This window comes from Malurus melanocephalus, unplaced genomic scaffold (assembly GCF_030028575.1).
Source record: "Malurus melanocephalus ecotype Western Australia unplaced genomic scaffold, MMel_1.1 scaffold_709, whole genome shotgun sequence".
Lineage (NCBI taxonomy): Eukaryota > Metazoa > Chordata > Aves > Passeriformes > Maluridae > Malurus > Malurus melanocephalus.
This window is the reverse complement of record NW_026623941.1, coordinates 108,548-132,123: the sequence shown is the minus strand read 5'-3', so window position 1 is coordinate 132,123 and position 23,576 is coordinate 108,548. Positions and strand designations below refer to the sequence as shown.

General features: G+C 46.7%; 1 protein-coding gene across 13 annotated transcripts in view; it reads left to right on the top strand.

Moving 5' to 3' along the window:
• Positions 1-327: 327 nt before the first annotated feature.
• The window catches only part of AAK1 (AP2 associated kinase 1), an 85,354-nt gene continuing 62,105 nt past the window's right edge, over positions 328-23,576 (top strand). For 3 of the 13 annotated variants that reach the window (XM_057384437.1, XM_057384438.1, XM_057384439.1), the window contains exons 1-2: positions 333-541; positions 640-947. In XM_057384437.1, coding sequence (XP_057240420.1) covers positions 785-947 — 163 coding nt within the window. In that variant the 5' untranslated portion in view covers positions 333-541; positions 640-784. Of the gene's footprint in view, positions 542-639; positions 948-23,576 lie in introns of all 13 variants that reach the window. The other 10 variants (XM_057384436.1, XM_057384435.1, XM_057384445.1 and 7 more) reach the window with 8 other exon arrangements.

Below are 23,576 nucleotides of genomic sequence, written 5' to 3'. Positions count from 1 at the left end.
GCACCCTGCCGGGCAATGCCGCGGGGCATGCCGGGACTTGTAGTCCCCACCGCGCCACGGTGCCACCTCCGCTCATGACGGAGAACTACCGCTCCCAGCGTGCCGCGCGCGGCGCCGCCATGCCGCTGAGCCCCCACTCCCTCGCCCGCCGCGCTGTGGGGCGGGGGGCGCTCCGAGGGCTCTGGGGCGGGACACTCCGGGTTGCGACATCCCGGGACGGGRCAGAGCGGGTCTGGACAGCCCAGGACGGGACACCCCGGCGCGGCAGGGCCGGGCCCTGCAGCTGGCGGAGGCGCGGGGGCGGTGCTCCCGACGGCAGCCGGGACTTCCTGTGACGGCCCATTTCCTGGTCGGATGGGGCCGGCGGGGGGCGGCGGTGGGGTCGGTCCGTGTCCCTGACGGGCTCGGTGGCCGCCGGTGACGCCGCCAGGCAGCGATGCGGGCCCCGGGCCCTGCCGGCAGCCGGCCCCCGCCGTGACCCGGTGGGGCTGCGCACGCCGGCCCCGCGGGGCGCATGGAGGCACTCGCCGCCCTCTGCGAGGTACCGGGCAAGGTCCCTGTGGGTCGGGGCTCGCCGAGGGGCCCGCGGCGGCCCGCGGGGGTAACGCCGCGCCCCCGTTATCCCCTGTGGTTTTGCAGGTGTGAGTCCCCGGGGGACAGYGCGGCTCGGCCCCGCCAGGCGAGCGGCCCCGGGCCCCCCTCAGCGGCCGCTCAGGGAGCAGGAGGGGCTCGGGACCTGACACCGGCATCGCCCCCATCGCCGGCAGCTGCCGCCTCCTGAGACATGAAGAAGTTTTTCGACTCACGCCGGGAGCAGGGCGGCTCCGGGCCCGGGTCGGGCACCAGCGGCGGCGGCGGCGGCAGCAGCGGCCCGGGCAGCGGCTACATCGGCCGGGTCTTCAGCATCGGCCGACACCAGGTCACTGTGGACGAGGTGCTGGCGGAAGGTAAGACCCCAGTGCCTTTCAGAGCGCTCCATCTGTGCTGTTTTTCTCTCCCCATTTCCCTTCCCAAGCTTAAAGGGAGGCCTGGAACTGTCCCGGGCACACAACCTCCCCCTTGACCCCCAGATTCCCGAATATTTTATTGTCCTTGACAGAATTGCAGKCCAGTGGTGTCTGTAAGCTGACGTGTCAGGTCTTCCCATGTGTAAATCCAGTGTGGGTTTCCTGGATTCAGCTTTCTTTTGAATACTTTAGAAATTGGGGRGATTTCAGAAGTTCATTATTTACCACTTCTCTTAAACTGTGGGTTAAAAAAAACCCAGACAATCCCCCAAACAAAAATTATGAATTATTTTGGTGCAGAACAAGGTCCTGTAAATAAAGAAAGCAGTGTTCGTCACTCTTAAACTTTATTCAGCTGTTACCTCATTTTCTACCTTAAGCAGAGAGGATTAAAACACTGGAGTAAATTCTTTAACTGTGTCATGCACATAGGTAGGCTGAGCAGAGCTGGCTGTGACCTGGGATGTGGGATTTCTGTGCATGGGGAGGGGTTCTGCAAGGTGATCCCAATTGCTTTTTTTTYCCCCAAATAAAACAGTTGAAGACCTAAAAATGAATCACAGGGATTATAGAACTCATGACGTGTGCAGGCCTTGCAGTGCAGCAGGCTGCTGGTRGCATTTGTTTAATTGTAACCAGCTCTGCTACTTGAACTATCATTTTACATTTCATTTGTTGGGGCTGTAAGGAACCTCCTGAATGGCTCTGGCTGGTAACCTTAGACTCGACCTTCAGAGAGATGTTGGCCTCCTTAGACCTGCTCCTGGTCCCTCCTGCGCAGCATCCTGGGCAATTTTAGTCAAAACTGTGTTTTGTTTTGATGGCAAAGGMGAGGGGAGCTGCTGGGAGAGAGCTGAGTGGGAGGGCCTGTGTTGGCTTTTACAGAAAGAGCTCTAAAATGGAAAAGGGACTCTGTGTACGCTGCCTGTGTTCAGGTTTGTAGGAATTCACTGTGGTGAACAAGAAAATAGGTCTGTGACTGTTTTTTAGACATGTTTGCTGATACGTTCTTCGAAGAGAGCAGTGAAACCAGGCATTTAACTAGTAACTATAGTGATTTTTTTTCCTTGAAATTTGCGATATAGGTTTAYCTTGACTGATATTTCCTAGGCCCTTTTGGCCCTGGAAGCTTAGGACCTACGTGAGCTAAATTTGAGAAGCTATCAGAGTCTCTTTTTAATGCAGGGTGGCCTCATCCTGGTAACATGGGAAGACAGAGGCTTTTTTTGCTGATGAGTAATCTGCTGGCAGGTTCTGCCCCGTGCTGACAGCCCTGGGAAGCGAAGCCGTGTGTCACTGGGCTCTCCTGCTCAGCAGGGCTGAGCTGCAGAAAAGGTGGAGGTGGTAGCACAGATTGCCTGGGAGAAGTGCCTCCCCTCCCTGCCTCACTGTCCTGGAGGAGCCTGTGGGGGTTTTTCCCTGCAACTGCTGCTTTCTTGGCTGGCCTGTGGGATGGAGCATGGCCTAGGGCTGGCTGCAACTCTGGGATCCGAGTGCACCTATGAAAYAGGTGCTGTGTTCTGTTCCTGTGAGGCTCCAGAGGGAGTTCTTCTGGTGGAAGGTGCTGCCCAAGTATTTTCCTCACAGTGGGACTCTGCTGTGGGCAGTCTGAAATCCTTCTGCCTTCGAGGGGATAAGAGCAAGGCGGTGTGTTGATTTGCAGATTGTCACCTTTTGATGGGAGCAGAGAGATGAAAATGCCGTTTACCCGTTTACTCTGTAGGAAAGTTGGGCCATCTGGGGAGGCAGAGTGGGTCAGAAGTGCTGCAGCTCTGCATGCCCRTGGCTGAGTGTGCTGGTAAACAGCCTTTTCTCCCTGACTCAGCTGGAGACCTGGGGAGCTTGCAGGCAGCCCAGTCCCTGTGCTCCTGACGTCTGAAACCTCTGCTGGAAAACCTCTCTGTATCTGCAGTGATAGTTCAGCAGTGCTGAAGAGGCAACTCTTGGCTATTTCTGCTAAAAGGAAAAGTCCCCTGGGAAGTACTTTGTAAGAGTAGTATCCTGTCTGGGAAGGAAAGACCTCTCRTCCCCGTTGCTTTAGGAGGGAGCAGGGTGGCCTGTGTTTCCATGCAATGTGTGAAAAATTAAAAAAAAAAAAAAAACCTCAGGCAAGGGGATGTTAAAAAAAAGAAAAGGAAAAAAAAAAAAAAAAAAAAAAAAATCCATGCAATTTGTGAAAAATTAAAAAAAAAAAAAAAAAGATGTAAAAGTGGCTTAAAGGAGAGAATGAATAAAATGATGAATGATGTGGAGGAGACTTGAGTTAAACCAGAACTTTTGGAACTGGAAATGTGAGGATTTACCTGTGTCAGAGCTGTGCCCGGTCACCCAGAATTCTGCTGAGCAACCCTGCTGATGAGGAGTGTGCCCTGGCTGGGCTGCAGCACTGCACGAGCCAGGTGACAGATGGCTCCACGCACCTYTGGGCTCTTGTGTAGATCCCCCAAAATATCTGCTGTGGTTAGGTGCACCCTCAACCCCTGAAAAATAGTTGTGTCTGAATACTTGGCTTCCTGGGCAGGGAGGAAAGAAGTAGATGGGAGTAATACAGAAGGAATTTGAGGGGTTGGTTTTGGTGTTATGATACTRGTGAATCAGTGGGTTTTTTTACAAACAGGATGTTGCAAATAGGTGATTCCTAGTTGGGTCTTTGTAGTTGTCCTGCTCTAATCCATATAAGAGCATCAATAATCTCTTGAAAAATTCCCCTCAAAGTTTGCACAATGATTAATTGTGCTGGAAAGGCACTGCTGCTGGCCCTGGGGGTCTTCAGAGCCAGTTTTAAAGTAATATAGTGCCCCRGTGTGGGCTGAGGGATGTTGTGACTGGTTTTGGGGTGATTGGTGTTTCACAGATCTGAGGTGAATGCGCAGGAACTGTTGAAGTGTGGGGCTGAGTCAGGCTGCTGCCTTGCTGTTTTCTTTCTGAAGAGAAASGAAAACACGGTGACCAAATCAAATACTGTTTTTTGTTTCTGCCTGTGTGTAGGAAAAAAACCAAAACAACCAAAACCCACCCCAAAGCCTTGCACTGGAGCTGTAGGGAGGTCGGTATCCCTTTGATGAGGATCAAAGCAGCAGAAAAATTGAGAAGGATGTTGCCATAAATTTGAAATGTGCTACTGAGTTTGAGAGGTGTGCATATGTGGCAAAGTACCATAAGCCACGGGTATTCCTTAGACAGGGTGGGGATTGCCCCAGTGTCCCATTTTTGAGAGCCTCTGTGTTTTGTGTGACTCTCTGTACTCACAATATTGTAAGAGAGAGCTGAGCTGACCCGAGGTGTGTAAACATTGATGGGGCACATGTTTGAGCAGGGTTTTGTTTGTCTTGCTCTGCTTCTAGCAAAATTTACAGGCTGCATTTCTGCAGGTCTGTGAAAACTTACTCTTAAAAGTAGTGTTCTTTTTCTGAACACCTTTTTCTTGTAAAGTGTGTAAATAAGGGATTCAGGTTTAATAAATGTTGGATAGCTTGCTGAAGTTTTTCAGGTTTATGCCTGTTTGCTGGTAACTAGTGTTGATTTGAAAGCATTTAATGGTTGATACTAYAAATCAGTGCAAAGTCACAAACTCAGCTTATGTTTGCCAGCTGTATCTTTTCCTCTGTTTTGAAAATAGGGACATTGTGGGATTCATCCTGACTTTCCTTAGCAGGCCTAAGGCCAGTGCATGCAGAAAGCAGCTGGAAGAGGCTGTGAATGCCCAACCCATGCCTGGTGGGGAAAGGGGTTCCCTGAGCTGCCCCATTGAGTGGTTGGGCTGAATGCAGAGGGTTTCTGCTGATCCCTGCCCTGCTCACYCTTGGCACCTCCTTTCCTTGCAGCACCATAACCCGAAGTCACGGAAAGTATACATGAGCTTCTTCTGAAATTATTTCACTTTAAAGCAAACCCATCTGTGGCACATTTTGCAGATTTATATGGTCCTCAATCCAGTTCTGGTGTGGTTGGGTTCAAGACATTGCTTTGAAGTGTATTTTGTGATTTACTAMTTTCAGGCTTCAGCCAAGGGCTAGCTACTAATCAGCTGATCAGTGACATTTGGATTAGGAATTAAACTGTTTCTCCTCTTGGAATGGGACATGTGATTTTTATTTTTTTTTCCCTGTTGCTTTTTCTGTGTGTCTTGTGAGGCAGAACATGTATTCAGCACTCTGCTCTGCTAGGTAGGTTGTTTGATTGTGTGTTCTAGCAGTCTGGTTTTTTGAGGGTAGAAGCCAGRGGAACTTGTGAAGAATTCCAAGGGAGTTATTTGGTAAATGTTGAGGTATCCCAAGTGTGTTGGTGCTTTTAGCAGCACAGGTTTTGCTGGGACAGTGTGTGCTGTGCTCTGAGATATAATCAGGGAGGAAAAGCAGGTGTTAGTGGATTTAAGTGTTTAAGAAGTTGTGTAGGCCAGAGACTGGCCTGGCCTGGGCTGGCTTGTGAGCTTTGTGCAGCCTGTCAGAGAACGGGTCTGGGTTGTACCAGGGGGGCGCTGGTTCTTTATGTCCTTGTATCCTTCTAGCTGTGGTAGCTAAAAGCACACTTAACAGCAGTGTTAGCCCTGCACAGTCATGGGAGGGGAAGTCTTCCACAGTCATGATCCCAGGAAAGAATCATCTGTTTTAAACCAAAATAATCTCTTTTTTCAAGCAGTCCTGCTATGAAGGACTTGTTGGTTAGTATAAGAAAGCTTAGTTTTGGGATTCGGATTGTGGGTAATGCATGGTTTAACTCTCCAACTGGAGTCTTGCAGTAGTATTCTAAGTAGTCACAAAGGAATGGTTTACTAATCTCTGGTTGCAACATCAGCACTGACATTGTGGATCTCAGGAGAATGCACTGCCATAATGTTTTTATTGTGGTGTGGGCCTTTTCCCCTTTGTGCAGGAGCTTGTCAGCAGCTGGTGGGAAGTTATAAATGTGCTGAAGACAAGCTGGAATCCACTGTGGATTTAGCACTTCTTGCCTTCCAAGCTCGCCCACCTTCATTAATCATGGCTAATAAGGGGCCAGGACTGGCTAGGTGCTGCAGGCTTGTGTTGGGACTGGGGGCTGCTTCCCTCGAAGGTGACATTTTTGCAGTGTAAATAGCGGTATGGGCAGGCTGAGGCTGTGCTTGTTGGGAAGGCAGTGTGCCAGCTACAGGSCTGGTGCTGCTCCTCGGTAAAGTCACAACCAATTTACCTTCACTTGGGATAARTGTTTACTTGTGTTCCACATGTGGAAGGAGACAGGAAGTCTCTGAGGAGAACATGCCATAAGCAAACGTGGTTTGTGGAGAAGTTATCTTCTGATAACAAGAGGTAACTATAAGTTTCCCAGGAAAGGGTGCTGGCTTCCTTGGATGGGGGAAGCACAGGATGTCCTTGTGGCTGCATCATGCTGGAAACAAACCTTTTTGGATCAGATACTGGCTGTTGTACTTTTTGAGAATAAGAACAATACTGACAGTGATTTATAAGCACAAGGAAAAGATTTGGAAAGGCTTAAGGGAGACACTGCAAGGTAATTCTCATTTGTGGCTTTTTGTCATTATGGAAACTTTCTCCTTTTGTAGGAGGTCCAGGAATTGCCACTAAATGAAATGAAGGTTATTGTTAGCTGCCTGTAGTGTGATGCAGCAGAATGAAAGCAGAGGGGAGCTGCTGCAGCTCCTCTAATGTGAGGAGCTCTCACTAYCCAGAGTATCTGAGCCATGGCATTGTCTATGAATGTGTCCTTCCATCCCCTTTAGGGCTGCTGGGAACTCAGATAGGGAGGTGGAGCAATGCAGAGCATGAGTGGCCAAGTCAGGAATTGATCTCTGGCCTTCCAGATTGGGTGCTTTAATTGCAGTCTGTGTTTCCTCTCAAGTGCTGCCTCTTTGTGATTTCAGTGAACGTGCTCTTGGCATATGTGTGATTTGGGTGTAAATTCATGCTTGCTCTGTGGCAGAACCCCTGCTGACACCAGGACTCTGGGCCATGTGTTGCAGGATTGAATTAAAGACTTTTTTTTGGAGCAAGATGCTCTTAGCATTTGGTTTGCTTCATGATTTTGCAGAAACAAATTACATACCAGTGACGGGTGATCTCACAGATTAAAAAAAAAACAAACCATCAGCAACTGAGTTCTCTAAGCAGGGACTTGCATGTGCACCCCCCCCACAGGTTGGTGCTGTGATGAGAGCAGGTAGAGCTGATCTTCATTCACTGTTAGTCACACTCCTTCCCATTAGATGATCATAAGCCTGTGTTAGGGGACTCCAAAATGTGCCTGTGTGAGCTTACAAAGCAATCTGGTAAACTGTTCTTGAGGGTGTGAGAGCAAAATGCAAGATCTTCTAAGGCTCTGTAATTGCACAGCTGTTGTTCAGATGATATTTTAGCTTGTCTCTCCTTCTCAGTGAAATGATGCTCGCAGGTCTGACATGTGCTTTTGCTGCACAAATGGCAGCAGTAAAATAAACTCAAGCTTGTCTCAAAGATGTGCAGAATGCTCCATGAGTACATGATGTGCCTGGTTCCTGTGGCTGTCCCTGAACATCAGTCACTCTTCAAAGTACAAGAGCAATCAGCAGGAACCCTTGGTTTGGTGTCTTATACATGTTTWTCTGACTTCATTGCTATCCCAGGTTGTGTATAGGAGCTATTTACATGTCTGTGAGAGTGATGCGAAATTTGGGCTTTCAGAGTGGTTTGAAATATTTAAAGTGAGCACGAATAATCAGTGCGGATGTGAGAGGCACACAAGTGCAGACCTTTGTCTTACATGCCTTCTCTTTGCAACCTACCTGCTAATTCAGTGTTACTTTAGTTACCTGTTGTGACCCTTTGAAGGATTAATGGCTTCTGACTTGGGAAGTGCTTCAGCCATAAAGACCTTCTCTCTGGCACTGAGCTGCTGCTTGGGAGGAGGGAGCTGGATYGGTGAGAAATCCTTACTTATGGCTCTAGTGTGACCACATGAAGGTTATTTGTGGCTGCTGTTGGCTCTGGTCTAATAACTCTCTTCATGACCTTTGGTAAGAAATGTCTGATACCAGGGGTATGCAAATAGCTGATGGCGTGAACAATACAGTAAGATTCTCGAAGAAAACACCTTTTGGAGTTAGAAGGATCCATGAAAGCACCTGTGTGTGTGCATAGACTCAGGTGCTGCCACACCGCCTTTTCACCAAGATTTTCTAGCAGTTCTCTTTGGACAGGCATACAGGTGGTGGGTGGGGAGTAGGGGTGGGATACAGCCCAAACAGGCAGGAGTTGGCGGTGGGGAAGAGGCAATGTCTCTTTGGAAGAATGCTGGGGGAAGGCAGGATATAGCAAAAATGGCTCAGGGGCTGGCATGGATCCCCTTTGTAGGATTCCACAGGATCCCTGTTGCTCTTACTAAGGTTCTTCTGCCAATGTTCCTTTAGGCAAATAGAGCTTGAGAGGAATCTGCTAAACTCCTCTGATGTATCTGGGCCCTATTTCCCCCTTGCAGTGTAGGAAACGTCAGCAGGATGCTTGTGGCTGTGCTGAGAGCAGCTGATGTGGACTCTTACCTGGTGTACACTGKCTGTTCCCTGGGAATTCCAAACAGGTGCTGCTTTCACAGTTGAGTGTGTTCTGTCTGGTGTGCTTTGGTGGCTGTGTATTTGTCACAGCCCTTTCACAAGGCAGTCAGTGTAAGATAACGCACGAGGCCAGCTCCAGCTGTCAACTGATGAGATCCTGCTGGTTCTCATGTTTGTGGTTTTTATTGGTTATGTGTGTAAGGAGATAAAGAAATGCATCACAGAGCTCTGATGTGTGGGTTGTGGGGTAGCAAAGGATGGAGGAGGAACAGTATAGCAGGGAGAAGGGGAAGGGGCAGTACAGGCAGCTCACACTCTCCTGTGATCCTTGTGCACATATTTCTGGCAAGAAAAAAATCTGCTGAATGTCAGAGCCTTTTTTTTTCAGCCTTTACCTGTTGCTTTAGAATCAGGAGATGTGGCTTGGATATGTGAGTGTGAGTTTACCCTTCTGTTTCTGTGCCACATTCCCAGTTGTAGCTTGAACTGCTGAGCTGCCTGTGCTCTCTGGAGAACACAAAGGCTCCGTGTGTGAGGTGTCACACAACCTGTGGTTCTGTGCCCGTGCTGACCCCTCTCTGCAGAGCTGGCAAACAGATGGTGGGAGGGAGGCTTATCAAATTATTTTACAAATGAGAAGCTGAAGCCCATGAAGATGAAGCCATTTGATAAGGGCTGTGTAGGAGWACAGGGACAAAGTCTTGTATTAAATGCAAATATAACTCCTTGTCTGGTGTTTTAATCATGGAGTCATTAATATTAATGCCACCATAGTATCCAGGAACTTTTATCATGGGCCAAGGCCCTGTGTCACATAATGCAAATGCAGAACAAAGCCTGTCCCTGCTCCTTGGAGATTCCTGGCCCTTCCATGTGCCTGCTGATGCTCAGCACTGTGCTTGGTACCAGAATACACTCGTGCTGCTGCCTGTGGAGGCCTGTTCAGAGAGGGGGGTGTGAGGCACAAGCAGCTGTGATGGTACAGCTGATCACGGTCTGATGGTTGACACACAGGATCTTCTGGAGTTCGGATGTTATTCACAGACCACAGGARACACACAAACTCAACCTTGCTCACCCAGATTTCAGCAGAACATGTGATGGGATTAAATATATTGGATTTTTTTAAAAATTAAAATGATGCTATTTTTGGAGGGGAGCAGATGGTGGTTTTCTACCTTTTGCTTTTGTTTTAAACTTAACAACCTAAGAAGCCCTTACACAGTACCTTTGAAAGCTTTTCTGCTGCTCATGCATTTAATGATATATTTATTATATTTAAGTTGGCTTATAAATAAATAAAGCAATTATTTAAGTTCATTTGAGCTGATGAATTCAATCTCTAGTGGTTACAAGGTTGGTGAGTAACAGTCACAAGACTGCAGGTTCTGGACCCCTGCAACTGTTTCTTTTTCCTGGACATCTGACAGATGAACGGACAAGTAGTTCATATCTCTTACTCCTCATCCACATATGTGTGGAAAACTCAAAGCCCTATTTCATGTACAGCTGGTGGTTTTTTTTTTTTCCATTTAATGCTGAATGATGAATCCTGTGTGCTCCTGGCTGTACTTGGGGGTTTAAATTCCCTGAGAGCTGCCTGGTGGGGCAGTGGATACCTCTCTCCATGCTTGGCATGGACTGAGGAGTTGAAAAGTTCAYTGCTGTCTTCAGGGGTCGATTAGCCTATGCCCTCATAGAGGAATGGGAGTTGTCCTTAAGTTGTGTTTTCCTGTTACTCAGGGAGGTGGCACTTCAGTGGCCCAAGGCCTCCTCTAACCTGTAGTTATGTGGCATTCCTGGAACGGTTGAAATCTGGATTCCTGGGTTTAAGATGAAGCAGCTGGTTGGAGACAAGCTTCCAGACACTGGCTGTGAAGCTCTGCCAGTGTCCTGTTGGCTGGAAGCTTGGGGTCTTCCCTGAGTGTATGTAGTGGAGTTTTGCTTGTGGYTCTGCTGCTGTGCTCAGGAGGGATGTCTGGGTGCTGCCATAGTAATCCAAATTCCTAAATGTCTAACTTATCTGTTGCCATGAGCTGTCGGTTGGATCCTTGCATAATTGCTTCCCAAATGGAGTGTGCTGTTACCATGGCACTTCAGATCTCTGTGGCCTGCTCTGCYTGGCCCTTGCAAGCCAGTCTGGTTAAAAACCAGTCCCAGCCCTGGCCTTCATCTTGCTTTYTCCCTCCTCTGCACCTCCAGCTGCAACCTGCTCTCTGCTTGACTAGTTTTGCTTTTTTCTCTCCTCATCTGTTGACGTGATTCACCGCTGCCTTGCCTTTCCAGGGAAGCTTTTCAGCTGCTTGCAGTTGCTGCAGCTTCTTGCTGGCTTTGCAGTTCCAGTTGTGTTCATTCAGAGCCCGTCATGCTCTGCAGCATGTTGATGCCAGTGCTAATTTCCCTTGGAGATGAGCACGGGCTCAGATGCTATTAGCAGCTGCTTGGAATAATAGCAGCTGAAATGTGCTTTTTAAAGGGCTGACTGATAACTAAACAAATGATTCTTTTAAATTTTTTTTAAGCTGTGAGTTATTCATGACCCATTAATTTTTATTTTTTTTCAGGCTTACAGTGGAAGTTCAAGGACTAAAATTGTTACAATAGAGAGGGACTGAGTCGGCCTTGCCAAGTAATCTATTTTGAGGCAGTGTGCCTTGCTGCATAGTAATAAAACACTGTTCTATCAGCTTTGGTTTTCCAAGTCTGCCTGTCAGGGCGGAATGGAGTGGATGCACAGGGCTGTAAAACAGAGCACATGCCCAGCAAATCTACCCACGTGAACACCTAAACGTGCTTCCTGCTGTGACAGCCAGTACAGTTCCATCGCCTCCAGTGAGCTCCTGTTTGTTATGAAATTGCTGTCACAAATACTGCAAATACTGGAAGACTTTAATACCCCTGAACTGAAATGTCTGGGCTGTGCTCTGCTRCTGTTCTTGGAGCATGGGTAGTGCCAAGCTACTGCCACTCTTGGACTGGAGCTTCTGACAAGAGTGTGGATTTAATGCACAGGCTAGATCTTGCCCAGTRATTATTTTAGGCTTCTAAAATGCTGCTGCATGGCAGAGATTAATTTTTTCCCCTCCTTGCTCTGCTGTGTTATGATTTACAGCTTCCTCTTTTGTCCTTCTCCATGGACCTGGCTGGGAATTGCAGAGGAGTTGTGTGGGGAGTGGGGTGTCCCCTGAAGGTCTGTAATGAGATGGTGGCCTGAAACATGCAAAGAAGTGAAGCTGAATGATTTTAAATCAGCTCTATCCAAATAAACTCTCAGAGAAGTGACAAAGCAATTACATTTTTTCCATGTCRTCCATGCACTGAGCATGCCTCTAACGATATAAATACTTTGTGYCTGTTTGCTGTTGTGAGCATCCTAGCTGATAGACTGAATGTTCACTCCCAAAACTGCCACAGTCCCTAGATAACCAGTCTTGCTCTTCTAAAATCAGGAGAGGTAAAGGCCATTCTTGTGTTGTGTGTTGGATGAGGTTCTTGGTTGTATTATTTTGCATGGTTCAGKCATTTGTGGCTGGGGCTGCCACACCAACATTAACGATGGTGACATCCTGCCTATTTAAAAGCAGAGGGTGGAGCTTCTAAATCTAAATCTGTCTTGTCATGGCCTAGATATTGCAGCAGTGACACTAAGCAAGGGCCCTGTAATTATGTTGGTAATATTGGATAATCACATTAGGATTCTCAGCTGTGGTAAATCTGTGTAGGGCTGACTACGGCCCCGCTTTCCCCCAGTTGAGAGTCTGACCCATGAGCTCTGTGTAAGCTCAARCCTTTGTTTTACTTGGAGAGAAGTCCTTTGCTCAGATGTGCTGGATGTTCTATTAAARTTTTCCTGGTAGTATTTAAAGCCTAAAGCTTAAGCAGTGTTGCAGCTGTAACTGGAAGAGCTGCTGCATTCTGGAATTGGAGTGGGAAGGCTTTGTGGAAAGCAGGGCTTTGCCTTGGCTGTTCTGCTCTGTTGGAAGCAGACCTTTGCCCTGATGATAGATGTTGTCTAATGGACTCTAGAGGTATCTTTAAGCTGGATGGGATTTTTTCCTTTTTTCTTCCTGCCTCCCACTGAATCCCAGTTGCATTTTGTGTGGGCACCAGGCTGATGCTGATGCCAGGCTTTCCATGCCTGGAGAACTTGCTCAGCATGTGGCTGCCTGAAGGATTTCTGCTGGCCAGCCATGGAGGCTCCTCTGCTTGCTGCTTTAACATGGAAACTCTATTGCTTACATGTGCATCGACTTTGTGCAAATCAAAGGCTTCCCAGCTCAAATGTGAGCTGTGTGGAGAATTTCTGGCTGGTTAAAATGGTTATTATTGCAAGGACAGTGCCTAACTTTGGGAGCTGTGGAGTTGTAGGGTTGCACATGTATTTGTCTGCTATGGACCATGTGAATCAGTGAGTTTGTTACCTGCCGTGCTCAGAGCTGCTGGACGAGGTGAGCACAGAATCCACCTCAATTTCCCATCACTGCTTTCCCGTGGCAGTAGGATGAAGCCTGGGAAGYCCCAGCATTTGTTAGGATGAAACAAGCTGTGCACATGCTCTGCATGGARGGAAGGGGAGCTGGTGATCTGCCCAGCAAGGCTTGAATATTCTGCAAGAGTTTGTCCTGTGTCAGGAGGATTCTGTCCTTGGCTGGCTTGATGCACAGTCTGTATATGTGTCCCTCATATAGTTTCTTCAACTAAAGTATCACTAGAAATATTTATAAAATAGAAGCTGCATTTCCTGTGTATTCACTTCAGCTCTGMGCTCTCCTGATTTTTTACAATTATCACTGTTACAAATATCTTTTAAGTATGATCACTGTTAAATTGCTGATCTTGTTGCAAAAATAACTTCTTAGCTAATTTTCCATCTGGGAATATGCAGAATTCAGCTGATTCTCCTGATAYTGTGCCTGTTTCAGGTTTTCTGTCATGAAATACTAGACAACCTGTATGCTTTATCTAGGTGCTATCTACYTTCCCTGCASTTCTGGAGCTCTGATTGCCTCCTACAGCCACATAAAAYGGTCAGAAAAGAGTTGAAATTTGAGTTACTATGACCATTGCTCCTTACACAGACGAAGCTCTTTCAGCYGGAGTTAGTGGTGTGCCCTTTCTTCTTTGCCCTCAAGATAACTCTTAAATGTTCAGACTATTTAATTGGCAGTTGCTGTTTCAAGATTTGATTTGATAAATTTCCCAGAGCAGTCCTATCTCCAYTCCAGGATGAAACCTTTTTAAGTGCTGTTTAACCCCAAAGGAACAGACGAAGCCACAACTGAAAGCTCATTGAACCACCCAGAATCTGCCCTGATATTTGTTTTGTTTTAGTGTGTTTAACTCACAGTGCAGGTGAATGTGGTGAGATCAGACATTGAGAATTTTATCTTTCCCCTTTGAAATGAGCACAGGGAGCTTCCTGGGGATGGTGATGGAAGGAAGTGTGGTACAGTGTTTTCTGCAGTCTCATTTGCTTTTAGGCTCGTATGGACTGTAAGGACTTGTRTCTGGGTGGTTTAGAGYCCTGAGATGAAGGAAAGCTGCACTKCCCAGAGCCCTCCTGTCTGCCCTGTAGAGACCAGTGCTTTGTGTTCCTGATATGCAGAGTTCCTTGAAATAGCTCGCTCCAAATACCACTCTGGGAGATGCTGGGCCAGGCCTTTAGATTGAAGTAGTCCCTTGAACTTGGCACTGTTATGGTTTAGTAAGTCAAGGGACTTAAAAAAATACGAAAAACAACWGAGTAAAACTTGTTATTTCCTTTGAGGTAGAAAATTTGGACTGAGAGAGGCCCTGTTTAATTTAGTRTTATTATCTGCTCTTCTCAGCTGGGGAGGCTGTTGGCAGGGGATGAGGGCTTGTTTTGTTCTTGTTCAGATCTGGACTCTGGTTTATAACACACATATACACAAATGCRTGCACTATTCACAGACATTTGGGTGTAGTTAGACCAGGAGATGCACATTCAGGCCCTCCTGGAACAGAGCCTGCTGCTGCTGTTGTGTGTGTGGTGTGTCCTGCGTGTCRCCTCTGTCCTTGCTGCCACCTTCARATGTTTTACAGRTGCCACTTAYACCTGTGGGTCTGTGTGTGAGCCTGTGGCTGAGTACACCCTGTCAGTGCTTTGTGCTTCGACCTGCAGACTATTGACACAGTTTAGCTCAGGTAAAAAAAATTCTGTTTTTTTAGCCTGGATTGTGAGGAACGAATACTGGTTCTGAGATGTGGTGCAAACCAGTRCTTTGGGACAGGCTGTGTGTTTTCTGTGCTTGCAACTTGAGGGTAAATAATCTTCACTTATATGGATATAAAATGACATGTAAATACCCTAATGTAACCAKAGGATTATGGAACTGGGTGGGAGAGTGAGTCATAGGCACTAATTAAATCCCAAACCCCRAGTGTCGTGTCGCTCCAACATGTAGTACTAAAACAACAAAATGCAAACACAAAAGAGAACATTAGTACAACCACCAGTGCTTTGAGTTCTTTTAGTTCTTCTTGTGCTGKATAATCTGGAAGAGACTCTGGATAGCATCCTTTCAGCTACCCAGGAGGTTGTGGAGAAAAGATYGGTTATAGCTATGTTGGCATGTAGGGGAAGAACTTTGGGGTTGAAATCCAGTGGAGATTTTGGTGAGATGTCCTGGTGGTGACAGGGTGACAACAGGCAGGAATAAACTGCTGCAGGGCATGTGAGGAGTGTGAGCAGAGTGGTGAACAAACAGGTTAGAGGGTGTGCTGAGAGGGACCACGGGCAGTGTCAGCCCTGCCTATGAGAGGCTGAGTCTGGTGAAATCCTGTGCCTGTGTGATGTGGTGACACAGCCACTCTGTCTCAGTGGCACAGGCCTGTGTTGCTTACCAGCATCCTACGCAGCCTGGAGAAGGTGAGACAGGGCTGGGGAAATCTTCTCTCTGTTCTTTAATGTTGTCATGCTCAACCTACCTCCATTTGACTTCAGGGGCAAGAATAAATCCTTTTCTATGCAGTTTTGTGCATCAGTCATAAAGCTGTAAAACCACAGGAGACAGGAAGGGAGGTTTGGAGGCCCCARATGCTCACCTTTGGGATGCTGCTTGGGTGGAAATGAGCATGGAAAAGGAATTCAGTATCAGAGGCTGTGCTGGGAGCTGTTTGACTGCAGTGAGTCTGGTGTCTTCTCTCTGGAAAAACTGAAGTGCCCCTTCACCTGCAGGGTTTGGAGRAGCAGCCAACCTCCTCCTGCCTGCTGAGAAACAGAGGGGTGGRAAATGCTGTTTGTCTGCTTCAGTGATTAATGACCAAAGCAAGCTCGGGAGTAACAGATCTAATGTTCAGTTTAGTCCTGGGTTCTTGGCAACAGTGAGGGCCCTTTGTGGTACCTGGCAGTGCTGGGAAACCTCCAAAAATGTTTCTTCTTTTTGGTAACATGTTCTGCCATGGCCAAAAWGTCATGAGAGGATGAACATTCAGTTCTGTCCTGTAGTGGGTTACTTGCTGCTATCTCTTACAAAGAGATGCTGAGCTTTGAGGGGTCTGATCTGGACTGGGACCACCTGAAGGTGCAATTCCAGCACAAGTTTGTCTTATGGAGCCAGGCTGCAGATGTCCTGTGTGAGAGCAGCTCTCAGGGGCATGAGCTGCATGAGCAGGGCCTGTGCCTCACACTGCTGCTGTCAGTGGTGTGTTGGCACACTGACCCAAATGTTTTCTGGTCAAATTCTAAGTTTTTTGCACTTTTTTTTTGCTAATCACAGATTTTCCCACCCTAGTAGCATCCTTTTTAACACCATGTCTTGAATAACAGAGAAATTATTTGCAAATTGCTAGTATTTCTGGCTGTTTCTGTCTGAAGGAAGTGGGAACAGAGGTAATGTTCTAAAGTGAACTCAGTAAATCATAGATTGTGCCAGTGTTCTTTACTTGCTTTGATATTTTTGTGATCTTGGATATTACAGCGCTAGTGCAAAGTCTGCCTCTTTACTGTGCCTTCTGAATTACAACTCAAATGACTTTAAAAACAAAATGAGGGAGTTGTATTTTTCTGTAAAGGTGTAAATGCTGACACTCTGTGACTTTAACRGTGTTGCAGATGCTTCATAAAGCAGAAAGAGCCATGTGCGGTGATCCTGATCATTCCAATCCCTTGTTATGTATCACAGCAGAACACAATGCTGCTCACGGTTTGTGGGCACATTTGGTCATAACAAGGAATAATATTGGAACAGAAAACTTAATTTGGGGTGAAATATCCTGTCCTGGAAACAAAGAGCTCAAAAGTGATGAAGAAGTGACATAAAAACCAGGGAAAATGGGATTTGAAATGGTGTGGTTTTAGCAGGTATGTACAGCAATGTCCTCCTGCTGGGCAATGGAAGAGTGAAATAAAGGCAGGAGAGGGAATATATTCATGCAGATTAATAGCCACAAAAATAGCTCTATAATCCTAATGCCCATCATAGGGAACTATTATTGAAATAAAGAGCCCATATTAAAATATGCCAGCAAGCATTTGCTTGTGTGGAGGGTTGGTCACAGCAGATCATGACATGAGATCTGATGAGTAGGGACTGTTTTCCTTGACTTTCCTTCCTGTCACTGCTGTGATTGTGGGACAGTGTGGTGCATTTTATAGGAGCTGCTGGGGGGTCTCCTCGACACTCATGGTGTGTCCCAGTAGCACTTGCAGAGTGCTTTTCCCTGATGTGCTTGCAGAGCTCTGTTGAGCTTGGCTGTTGTCTGAAATAATTACAGATGATTGTATTGTTTAACTTTGGCCAAACTGTTTTCCTTGCCCTTTATTCTTTGTGGTGACTTCACTTTTTAAGTGACTCCAAAGCTGAGGTTTGCTGTAGCCATCTCTGTCTGTGGAAAAGATGTCCAAAAATGTCGGTGCTTTAGAATCAAGAATCACATCWTAGAATAGTTTGGCTTGGAAGGAGTGATTATTTTATGTACACAGCTAGGGGAAAAACTTCCTTTTTTTGAATGACTCTATGTTGCTCCAGTTAGAGGTGTCAGAGGTACAGGATGACTTCCTCAGGACAGCAGCAGAGAGAAAATGGTTCTGGTGTTGATGGCCAGGTGATGATGGGTAATGTGCAATGTCTGTGTGACAGCTGCTTGTGGMTGTAACTGGGGGAAAAATACGTTACTGTGTTTTAGTGAAACTTTGCAAATGGTGAGCTAGAAACACCCTATGGAAGGGAGTCACTACGATTTTCCTGTAACTGGATCACAGTATCCTGACTGGGGGAAAAAACAAAACCTGAATGAGCCTGCCTGTGTACTTAGGAAGGTAAATGCTAAGGAAGTTCTTCTGGCTGGTGAGATAAGGCAAAATATGACATAATTCTTGATGGATAARAATCAGTAAGTACTGGAATTGTGCAAATGGAATGGCTTTGTTCCTGGTTCAGCAGAGCACTTAATTTTAAGTGCCTGCTGGTACAGCTGGAGCTTAAAATGCTTCGCCGGCTGTCCCTGAAGGCTGAATGTTCCTGGGGCTGTTTTGGGGACATCTGAACCGCATTTGGCTTCCCCTCAGCTGCAGTGCTGAAGCRCAGTGGGCTGTCTGCATGCAGGGCRTTGAGGGGGATGAGGTGGAGCTAAAACACAGCAAGATGGGAATAATTCAGTGGAAAACCACATGCCTTCTTTGTCCGTCTTGGAAAAGAATTTCACCCCTGAAGAATAAAGTTTTTAGTGGCATCCACAATGTTTATCAGGAGCTATGGTAATTCCGGGTATTGTTAATTTGTTTGTGGAAGGGTGATGGAGAAAATCCAAAATGAAACAGTGATTTTTTRAATTTATTTTTGAAAGTGGAAATTGGTGAGTTGACATTTTCGAGTCCAACCATTTGACTGCCTTAACTGAAAAGTGAAGTGATCCCTCCTCAAACACAACTGCCTTTTGGTTATTCAGGATAGCCTTGAAAAAAAAAAAAGAGGGATGTGATTGGAGGAAAACCCTGACAAAGTTTGCAAAGGGAAGACACATCCATGGAGATGTTTTTGTGTCTGCTGTTGCAGAGCTCAGATGCACAGCTGGGAGATCATGGAGCTGTGCATCTCCTTTGCTCCCAGACAAGCAGCACTTATGTCTCTAGGATGAAGTTCAGCAGGATTTTAGGAGGAGGYTCTGCCTGATTGTGTTTGGATGAGGCTGTTCCTGTTTTGTTAATGTGCCTGTTGTCTCTGGCAGAGGCTGTTGGGTTCACATAGCTGGGTCGCACAGAAATGCACTGCGTTTTGGGAGCACTGATGACTTGTAGAAGGGCCTTTGGTCCTCCAGATCTCTTGAAATCCAACCTGTTTTTCTGTGTGTGCAAAGAGCAAAGTCCAGCCACGCTGCTGGACTATGATTAACTCGGCTGAAGTGGTCTGTTGAGTTGGGGCTTCAAACACTGTCTGGCTACAGCTGAACTTGTTTTATTTTGGCCTGGCATGCACAAAATGGTGCCAGGATGGTGGGATTCTTGGGCTGTCCTGTGCAGGTCCAGGGGTTGGACTTGGGTGATCCTTGTGAGTCTCTTCCAATTCAGGATATGCTGTGATTCTATGGAAACAGACTTTTCCTGGGGACCTGCTGTCTGTCAGGCACAACATCTACCCTGGATCTGCCTTGTTTCTTTCTCTGCTGTTCCAAGTTACCTGTGAAGAGGAAAATGAGGAGCAGGGCTGAGGAGGTGGTGGTGTGTGATGGTTCAGTTGTGGTACTTGTTGGAAGAGGATTCTCAGGACAAGCATTTTGGGTGGTTTCCCTGCCACTCCCCCAGTGGTGCTGATGCCTAAAACAAGGCTCACCTAAAACAGAGACCARACAAAGTTAACAGAGTAAAGCAAACWAATTTAATCCACGCCCATTGAGGGMAGACAGAGCCTCCTCCTGAGGCTGCACCCAAAATGGACCCCGAGTCACGAGATCTTCCCCTTTTRTMAGTTCTGCCTCATGAACACATCRGGCCCCAATTCTGCAATGACACYKTCAGGTGATGATGTCACCCACCCCAAGCTTGCTCCCCCAATTCTCTGYTGTTTCCATATTTTGGGGCTCTGAGGCAGYGAARTGTCCTTGGATTTCAGGCTCAGAGAGGAATTGTTTTGTVTDAAGATGGGAGAACAGGAGCTTTAGTGCTGTGCASTGGAGAARTACAAGAATACAGATMCAYGRAAATATAGAAACTAAAAATCCTAAGGCATCAATRCCATCCCAGAAGGACCAGGTGGGTCTGTGGAGGGTGGGGAGATGCTGTCCAGAGGATGGCTCACCCTCAGCGCTTGCTGAGCTTGTCTGAATTCTGGGACCCCCACAGAAAGCAGCTCGGGAAGTGCTGTCACCAGAGGGTGATAGAAGGAGCCTATTTCTCTGGGGTTCTTCCTTACCATAATATCAGKTGGTGCAAAGTCTGTGGGATGTCAGTGCTGTGCTTGATTCCAGGTTGGCATTGCTGGCTGCCTGTGACTTGCTGGCTGCAAGAGGATTCCAGGCTTGCAATCCACGTGAATCTCTTAAACTCAGCACAGTGCTATCTCTTTACCTTGGAGGAGCTGAGAGGGATCACGTGCAGCTGCTCTTACCTAGTTTAGAAGTGCTTGCTTGGCTGTGAGGAGTTCTGCATCCTGCTGAAATTACAGAAGGGCTGAGAACATAACTGCCAGTGCCCTGACGCAAACCTGCATGGAAAATTGCTTTGGCATCTGTATTGACTGGAGATAATTGGAACTTCCCAGTATTTTTTCAGCTGATCCTAAAACCTTTTAGCAAGAACAACAGTCAGGCAGCAGTGTGTTGCACGATAACCATGTTTCCATGCTGTTGAAGCAGGCCTAAAGTGCCAAAGAGGCACAAAAAAGAAAAAGTTTCCCCAGAGAAACCCCTGTGGCTGATGCTGGCTCTAAGCTCACTGTGATCCCAATGCTGGCTGTGTTCTGCCCTCTCAACACTGTGAATGTGTCCTAAGGATGAACACAGAAATAAATGTTTTAGAATGGGTATGGTRTTTTAGCTTTTGCTGGCTGGTATGGGAAGAAATTTGAATTTYCTTCAGAACTTTAAATCACAGGCATGTGTGCAGGGGAAAATTGTCCTCTGAGGTGACTCTCAGGCTTAGTTCTTGCTTTTGTCCCTTCTGGCACTTGCAAGTCTCTGGATTTATTTATTTTGTCGCAGCTGAAGTCTGCACTGGTCTCGTGCCTTTTGCTTTCCACACGTGTACTGGAAAAGAGGCTTTACCAGCAAAGATACAGGGACGTTCCCGGTGCCTGGAATACTTTGCCTCTAAGCTGTGCCTGTGTGTGTGACCCATCCTCCCTGGCCACGTGTAGCACAGGCTCCTGAGCTGACCTTGGCTGCTGGGAGCTGCACAGATCGTGGGATGATGATCTTTCACAGTGGAGCTGCCAGTGCCTGGCTGTTGTCTTGCTGTTCTCTGAGAATAGAAGTAAATGGTCCTGCAATGTGCATCTGCCAGGGCTTCATCATAATTGCTTGTAAATTTGTCTTTGATCTGTTTCCTTTCAACTTTACACAGATTTACCCACATTGGGGGTTGGACTAGGATAAAGAAGGAGAAATTGGTTGAGGTCTAGAGCTCTGGAAGCTGAAAGCCCTTGAGGCTGAGGAGGTGGTGGTGGTGGTGTAGATCTGCAGTGGGCAGGAAGGAAGGGTTAACCAGCTGTCAGCAGTTAAAAGATATGGTAAGTGTATGATTTTCAGCATGATGCTATGAAAATCAGTCAGCTTTCAGATAGGTGACTTCTCYGGGCAAAGCCTGGCTGTGGAGTGGGCAGTGAGCAGGCAGGGCTGCATCCATCCTCACCCTGCAACCCACGGGAGACACCCACCAGCTTCTGAGAACAGCCCCTCCTCTGCTGGAAATGGTGTGTGATGGGTTAGGGAGAGCTCTGAAATCCTTTAGAAAGTCTTGGTTAAGCTGTGCTYGCTGCAGTCCACGCACTTGATAGCTCTGTCCCTCCCTGGGCTGTTGTGGGCTGGCTGATGCTGCCAGAGAAATTTTGAGCCATCTGGTGGCTCATCCTTCYCTTCTGCTGGCACACCTGAGTTGTGTTTGCTGTCTGCCCTACCAACAGTGCTGCTGCTGAGGGACCTGCAGKAGCACAGCTCCTGAATTGCTTTTTGGTGTGAATTTGATGTATTAGCCACAGTTGCCAATAAAAAGGTTTCAGGTAGTTTAAATGCTTTGAGTGTATTGGCCAGTAATTTTGTATGCACCTGCCCCTCAGCCTTAAAATGCTGCACCTTTTCTGCAATTCAACAGTTTGTGGCCATTTTCTTTGCATAGTTCATGAGCAGTCAGTAATACACATTTTGGGCATTTGGGAGTTGAAGGATGGGCCAAAGCTCCCACATTCATCTCTTGTGCACAGGAAACTTGACAAGAAATCTCCCCAGGTCTGGGTATGGAGTGCTTAGCACCCATGTCAGTATCTATCTATATCTATCTATCTATCTATCTATCTATCTATCTATCTATCTATCTATCTATCTATCTATCTATCTATAAATATATATAAATTAAAAAGAATACATGGATAACATGTATAAATTAAATATATATATATATATCAAAATAAATTGGATAGTTAGGTAGATAGAGAAAAGTGTGTAACAGTGTGGCACAAGAAGCCCATTAGCAGATGTACCTACAGATGTAGCAGGTGACCTTGGCCTGAGAGGACCTACAGCCCCAACATTCCTGGAAAGAGCAGGATTCCTGCTCGAGTTCCAATTTGCCCTGGCCTGTGGATATCCCCAAGCCCCATTCCTGTAAATTTGTGTGAAAGTCAGTGGCCTGATTTCTGTGCCCTGTCTGTGCTTCCTTTGGAGGCCAGGTTGGAAGGGAAGGTTTTCAACAATCTTAGAATTGACCCCTGTGTCCTGCTTGTGGACTTGGATCTTACACACAGATGGCTCTAGACATACAAAGAGCTGTCCTTTSTGCTTCCTCCCTTTCTCTTCTCTTCCTGTTTTCCTGTTTGCAGTTCCATTCTCTGCATGCCAGACCTGGGGTGCTGAAGCCAGTTAGCAGTGGAAGGTATAATAAATGCACATAAATTCAAATTCAGGTGGTGTTTTTTATACCTTCTGGTTTAAATGTGGRGTGATCACCTGAGGCAGTTAGAAGTTCTTGATTGTGTTGTGCCTTTCTGGACTAAATCCTGGGTACAGTCAAAGCCTGGGAAGGAATGCTGTGGTCTGTTTTGGCTGAGGCAGTTGGATCAGATGACACAGGACTTGTATAGAAAGCAAAACTCTCAAATGGATGTGGATCATCAATTATTGCATCTTTGGTGGCACAGTCACTTTCTCTGGATTGCTGAGTAAAAATTGCTGTGCTTTCCCCAATGGAACCAACCCTTATTTTCTCCAGAGGGAGCCATGATGGTTTTACCTGTAGCAAAACTCTCATGCTTTAATCTGCAATCAGTGGAAATTTAATAATAAAGTAACCACATTGGTGGGTTTATTTGCAGACAAAATAAATGCAACAGTTTTGCACATCTTCACGTGTGGTGCTGTCAGCTTAGTTTGCAGGAGTCAGAGTGAGGGGTGGAAGGACACAAGGGTATAATTTTACTGTGACATCTATAACTGCAGATGCTGCAGGTTCCTCTTCCTTGGATTTGGCTTGACCTGATGTATTTTTGTCTCAATGCTGCACTTGGAAGATGCTCTGGGCCGTGAGTCTGTGTTGATGTTTCAGTCCTGTATCAGAAACTATTAGCTCAATTTCTATTATTATTTCTTAGTACATTATGAATGTCTCTTTCCTGTGAGCTCTTGGGATGCTTTATCTGTGTTCTCCCTTGCACAGATTTTAGTTTTCTGTGCCAGTTGGCTTGTGCATCGTGAGCATATTCTAACGAGGGTGCTCTGGGGGTGACTTTGTTAATTAGCCCAGGATCCTGGTAGAGRGAAGGGACCTATGCTAATGAGGTATTAGCAGTTAGTCTGAGGAGGCTCCATCCCACTCAGCTGAAGCAAAGTTTTGGGAGGAGGAGGAGGTTCTTGAGGTTAGTGGAGCTGCTTTTTTTTTTTTT